Here is a 6,690-nt window from a genome sequence, read left to right on the forward strand (position 1 = left end):
CCATATGCAAATTATAAATTTCATATACACATTAACAGAATGAAGGAAAAAACACAAAATAATCATCTTAATACATGCAGAAAAGGCATTCTACAGAAGTCAACATTCTTTGGGGCAAAAACTTTCAATAAATTAGACATAAAAGTTAATGGCCATGAATGATAAGCCCATAGCTATTAACATGTTGACCAGTGAAATATTGAAAACTTTTCCTCTAAAATCAAGAATAAGACAAGAGTAGACATTCTCATTCTTTCTGTTCAACATAGTACTTGAAGTCCTAGCCAGAATAATTAGACAAGAAAAGAATTTATCCAAACTGGAAAGGAAAAAGTCAAATTGTCTAATTGCAGATGTGTTCTTATAAAAACCTGTAAAAACACCACCAGGAAGAAATTAGGGACCAACCAACCAGGTGGTTAAGTCCTGGACTCTGTGGCTTGAAAAACACATCAAGTGTGTGTTTGCGCATGTGCCCAAAACCCTGAGAAGAGAATGGAGGAGAAAGTATTTCAGTGTGGTCATCTCCCATTGGAGGTACTCTCTCTCTTTCTCTCTCTCTTTCTCCAGTAAGCACACATACCCTATAGCAAATTTTAAAAACTAATTTTTAATGGCTAAGTGAATTTGATGAAGTTGTAGGATATAAAAGTAATATGCAAAAATCAGTAGTGTTTCTATATAGTAACAACGAGATATCTGAACAGTAATCAAGAAAACAATCCAATTTATAATGCCTACAAATAAAATGTCTAAGAATAAACTTAACCAAAGTGAAAGATCTATATATAAAAACTATTTAAAAAAAAAAAAAGAAATTGTATAAGACACAAATAGAAAGATACCCCCATGTTCACAGATTGTCCATACTACCTAAAGCAACCTACAGGTTCAGTGCAATCCATATCAAAATTCCAATGCTATTTTGTTTTTCTTTTATTTTTTGTCTTTGCCATAAGGCATATGCACATACCAGAGGGAGACAGAGAGGAAAAGTGACAAATCAACCCTTGAGGGGAATGGCCATGCTGCCATCCTTTCTCCATTTTCCTCTCAGGATTTGGAGCATGCATGCACACATGCCTGGCATGATTTTCAAGCTGCCAGATCTGGGACTCAAACTGCAGTCAGCCATATGGAAATCCAGTACCTTCACAACCATGCTACCTGCTAGGTTCTCCAATACCATGCAACCTGCTGAGTTCTCCAATACCATTTTTTACAGAAAAAAATTTTAAAAACCAATCCTAAAATTGGTATAGAATCACAGAAAAAAAAAAAAAAAAGCAAATAGCTAAACTAGTCTTGAACAAAAAGAACAAGGTTGGAAGCATCACTGGCTTTGAAATCTATTACAAACCTATAGTAGTCAAAACAGAATGGTACCAGCATAAAAATGGAATATAGACCAGGAGAACACACTAAGAAGCCCATAAATAAGTCCATGTATTTACAGTTCATTGATCTTTTTTTTTTTTAAAGATTTTGAGAAGATCCAATAAGGAATGACAGTTTCTCCAATAAATGATGCTAGGAAAACTGGCTATCCACATGCAATAGAATGAAATAGGCCTTCTTATACCACACACACAAAGACCAACTCAAAATGCATTAAAGACTTAAATGTAAGACATGAAACTATGAAACTAATAGAAGTAAATACAATATAAAAGGAATGTCCCCTAGCATTGTTCTGGACAATGCGATTTTAAAAAATATTTATGACCCAACAGCACAGTCAACAAAATAAAAGATAGACAAATGAGAATTGCACCAAGACAGAAAGCTTCTGCACAGCAAAGATAACTATCCACAAAGTGAAAGAACAACATATGGAATGAAAACAAAAAATTTGCAAATCATACATCTGATAAGGAACTCTTAAACAAAATATCAATGAAATTCAAATTACTCATAGCAAAAAAGAAAATCTAAACTATTCCTGTGCTTTGTCTTAAATGGTTCTTGGTTTAAACGTATGAACAATTCACTTATAGCTGAACTGACAAAAGTAACTTTCTCTAGGGGCCAGTCAGTGGCAACACTCTGCAAAGCTGGCCCCACAAAGAAAGGTCTCAGGTTCAAGTCCCTGGATCTCCTGTGCCAGCCAGGTATATGTACATGCCCATGATCCAGGCTGGGTGAGGCTAGCATAGATCATGGTGTAGAACCCTGTTGAGAGTATATGTCTTCTTACCTGTCTGCCTCTCTCTCTCTCAGAGGAAATAAATAAACTTATAAAAAAAAATAAAAAATTAAAATTAAAAAAGGCCAGCTCCATGGCCTAGCAGTGATATGCTGCCCTAAGAGAAACTGGTTCCCACATAGTGATCACCTGAAATCCTCAGTCCTGGGGTCAGCAGGTAGCATAGTGGTTATGGCACTGAACTCCCACATGGTCAAGCACAGTTCTAGTCCTAGACCCAGCAGCTTGAAACACACTGGGTACATGTGCATGCATGTTCAAAATCCCAAGAGGAAAATGAAGAAGGGATTGCAGCATGGCCATCCTTCAGAGGGATGATTTCTAGCTTTCTGTCTCTCTGTCTCTTTCTCTCTCTCCAGCAAGCACACACGCCATGTAGCAAAAATCTCTCTAAATGAAAAAATTTAAAAAAAAAAAAAGAAAAGAAAGAAAGAAATCCTCCAGTCAACCAAAAATGCACTGGGTAGGCATAAAAATGCCTAAGATCTGAGGGGTGGAGGGCTATAGGAAAAGTATGATAGCATGACAAACCTTGTAGAGGGTGTGCCCCTCTCTGTCTCTCTCTCTCTCTCTTCTTTCCTCCCTTCCTCCCTCTCTCTCTCCCCTTCCTTCTCTCTCTTTCTCTCTCTCTTTCTCATTCTCATATGTAGGCATATACTAATATGAATTTTTAAAAATTGGGCCAGTCAAGTTGTGTGGTTTTTAAGGTAGCTGGATCCCCCATGGCCAATTGTGTGGTTTGATCCAGTAGCCTGAAGAACACACTGGGCACATATGAATGTCTGCCCAAAATCCTGAAAGGAGAAAGGATGAAAAGAGACTGTAAGGTGGTCATACTAACCCCTCAGGGAGGAGGGGGCTCTTTCAATCTGTCTCTCTCTCTCTCTCAAGCACATACATCCTCTGCCAAAAATAATTTCATGCAGAAAAAATGAATTTCTATGCTCTGGATCCATTTTTTCTTGGACTCCAATTGCTTAGAAATCTGATGCTGCAGTTAGCTTTCCAAGAGTTACTTCCATCTTTTTATCTAACCATAGCTGTCCTTATATCCATTGTTGTGTAGGTGTTTGTGTGGGGGGGGAGGGGGAATTATAGCAATTCAAGAAACTGGAATGACTCACACTCCTAAATTCTTCTGTTTCTTAGGACACTAATGCATACATAGGCATACATGCCCAGTGTGCTTTACAAGCCACTGGTTCTGAACCATTGTCAGCCATGTGGGACCCAGGTACCCTAACCTCTACTCCACCTGCTGGCCCCAGAAATCTGAAATTCTTACTTAAAAATGTTGAAAGTACAAAATGTTAAATAAGCCCACTATACCTTTTGACTCAAAGTTAATCACACACCTAATTCCACACTTTCTTTGTTTAGTAACAAGCCATTGATGGTCATTCATCACTTGGAGGACTGTCAATACTGCCAAGGTAATTTTAGCTCCTGAAATTTTACCATATTTGCAATATGATATAGAAAAAGTGACCTGCTAAGAAGGAACTCAGTAAATCCCATTTTAAAAAAAAAGGACGTTTGTCAAAGTACCACAATTTTACACTAAAGTCCTTAAAAACTACAATGATCATTAGCGATCTACTGAATATTTTTCTATCATATGCCATATGGAATTTGATGTCTTTTTGTTTTCCAAAAGAAAGAGGAATGGTTGGGAATACTTGCTGAAAGGAGTTTTATAATCAATGAGTCAATAAATCACATAGAATTATAAAATTATTGTATTCTTTAATGTGATTTAATATATTATCCCTTGATGCCTCTGGATAGACTATTCTTTGTAGCTTCCTAAGCAGAGACAAAATGACAATAGCGAATGAACTATTTAAGCCCAAGTTATAGATGGAAAAATGTAAAATACTAGCTTTGTTTTACTGTGTTCCACGAGAGGACTTCAAAATGTTTACAGAAAAATAAAATTGAAGTACAAGTTTTCGGTGCAAAAAATTTTGAAATCCATGCAAATTTTTAAATAATGCACATTTTCCATGAATTTTTTGAAGATCCTTCATGTAAGATGTCTTGATCCTCACAACTAACCATCATTATATTTCCCCCACAGCACTCAAAAAAGTATTTGCTCAAAATGAAGAAATACAAGAAATGGCTCAGAATAATTTCATCATGCTGAATCTCATGGTACATGAACTGTTCAATGTCTTGTTAACATTATAATTCAATGAAAAGTTTGGAATTTTGTTTACAATTAAAACACAAAGGGCTATGTGTTTGATAGTTATAGAAAGTTACATAGAATTATGAGGCCAAAATATGCAAGTTACTGAAACTCTAATTCATATTAAATATTTTCAAAATTAACAGTAAAAAACAATCCAATAACTTTCTTTTTTTGTTTCTTCTTGCTAGCATGAGACCATTGATAAGAATTTATCACCCGATGGGCAGTATGTGCCCAGAATCATGTTTGTGGGTATGTGTGTAATTTCATTTCATCAGATTTACAGAATTAATAGAAACCTTGTTTGTTTTAAAATGCTAGCTCAAGTATTATTCTTTTGAAAGGGATGTCCTTTCAAACCCAATAAATAAATTCCTGCTAGTTATCTAATCTAAAGTCTAGGGCAAGTCCCATAGCCTATTGGATAGGGGAATGAGTCCCATAAGGCCAATTGCAATTTGAATCCTGGCCCTGGTGGCTTGAAAAATGCTCTGTATGCATGTACATGTGTGCCCTAAATCCCAACATGATAGAGAAATGGAGGAGAAGGAATGGCAGAGTGACCATATCTCAGTGGGGTTGCTTTCCTCCCTCTGTGTCTCTGTTTCTCTCTGGTAAACACACTTGCCCTCTAGAAATTAAAAAGAAATCATCACATCTATAATTTGTACATTTGAAATATTTGTTAAAAGTAACTTATGCTATTAAATCAATATTGCAATGTACCTTCATTACAGTGTGCCACACTAGGTCGACAGAGCTGATATACTAAAAGGAAACTCAATTTGTATGAATTCACATGTGTGGAAACCAATTTTGTTTGTAAATTTGCTTGACATTTGTTTCAGAGAATGAAGCAAAAATGATTTTTAGAACATGTTAAGTAATATTTTTGTGACTTTTTTATTCCTTGACAGACCCTTCTTTAAGAGTCCGAGGCGATATAACTGGGAGATACTCTAATAGATTGTATGCATATGAACCTCAGGATTTACCAGTATGTAAGTATTTCTAAATTATCCTAAATAGTAGTACCAGCTGGCCCATTACCATAAGCTTAAAGGGCCAGTGATGCCCTATATCCTCAGCATTACTCATTACTCCTTACTTGCAAACCAGAATCACTGGGGCTGATGGTGGTGTTTCAAATGCAAACTCTTAGCTCCCACCAAAATGAGAATTTCAGAGGCATCACAGAATCTCTATTTTTACAGGATGCCTAGGTGTTCTTATGATCACTGGTTTTTTTGTTTGTTTGTTTGTTTGTTTGTTTTTTTACCACTAAAAAGAATATAGTGCACATTAAAATGACATAAATCTTGGGGCCAGCAGATAGCATAGTGGTTACATTGCTGGACTCCCACATGGCTAACTGCAGTTCTAGTCCCAGACCCAGTGGCTTGAAAATCATGCCAGGCACATGTGCATACATCCCCAAGATCCAAGGAAGATAGTGGAGAAGAAAGGATTGCAGGATGACCATCCCCCCCCCGGGGGGGGTGATTTCTCACTTTCCTTCTCACTGTCTCTGTCTCTCTCCAGCAAGTGCACGTGACCTAAAACAAAAACCTCTTTAAAAAATGATGATATAAACCTTTAGAGACCTTCCATGCTTCTGACATCAAAGATTAAATGTGGGAACCAGCAGTTAGCGTAATGGCTATGTCACCGGACTCCCACGTAGTCGACCGCGGACCCCGTGGCTTAGAACTCACGCCGGGCGCATATGCGTGCGTGCCCAAGATCCCTAGAGGAGAATGGAGGAGAAGGGATTGTGGCGTGACCATCCCCCCTGGGGGGTGATTTCTCGCTTTCTGTCTCTCTGTCTCTCTCTGTCTGTCTGGCGAGCACATGCGCCCTATAGAGAAAACCTCTCCAAAAAAAAAAAAAAAAAAAGATCAAATGTGATTTCCTCAAACATGAAAATGAAATATTTCTACATTTAATACCTATAAATAAGGAGGTATAATCTTATTTAGGACTTTAATCTACTTTTTAAAACATTCACTATCAACTATATTTAATAAGACAACTATGCCTATAAAACCCAGAAATATTGATAGAAAAAATCAGTTTAAAAAATATATATTCCCAGGACCAGCAGTTGGCATAATGGTTATGTTGCCGGACTCCCATGTAGTCAATCGCGGTTCACGTCTCAGACCCGGTGGCTTAAACTCATGCCAGGCGCATGTGCATGCATGCCCAAGATTCCTAGAGGAGAAAGGATTGTGCCATGGCCATCCCCCCTGGGGGGTGATTTCTCACTTTCTGTCTCTCTGTCTCT

At 37.4% G+C, this 6,690-nt stretch overlaps 1 protein-coding gene across 2 annotated transcripts in view; it reads left to right on the top strand.

The window, feature by feature from the left end:
• Nucleotides 1-6,690, top strand: part of AGR3 (anterior gradient 3, protein disulphide isomerase family member) — a 64,853-nt gene that overhangs the window by 10,907 nt on the left and 47,256 nt on the right. For both annotated transcript variants that reach the window (XM_006165782.2, XM_006165783.2), the window contains exons 4-7: nucleotides 3,587-3,639; nucleotides 4,287-4,363; nucleotides 4,592-4,655; nucleotides 5,321-5,404. In XM_006165782.2, the coding sequence (XP_006165844.1) occupies nucleotides 3,587-3,639; nucleotides 4,287-4,363; nucleotides 4,592-4,655; nucleotides 5,321-5,404 (278 nt within the window). The remainder of the gene's footprint in view (nucleotides 1-3,586; nucleotides 3,640-4,286; nucleotides 4,364-4,591; nucleotides 4,656-5,320; nucleotides 5,405-6,690) is intronic.

The sequence above is a fragment of the Tupaia chinensis genome, unplaced genomic scaffold (assembly GCF_000334495.1).
Source record: "Tupaia chinensis unplaced genomic scaffold, TupChi_1.0 Scaffold144031_1, whole genome shotgun sequence".
Taxonomy (NCBI): domain Eukaryota; kingdom Metazoa; phylum Chordata; class Mammalia; order Scandentia; family Tupaiidae; genus Tupaia; species Tupaia belangeri.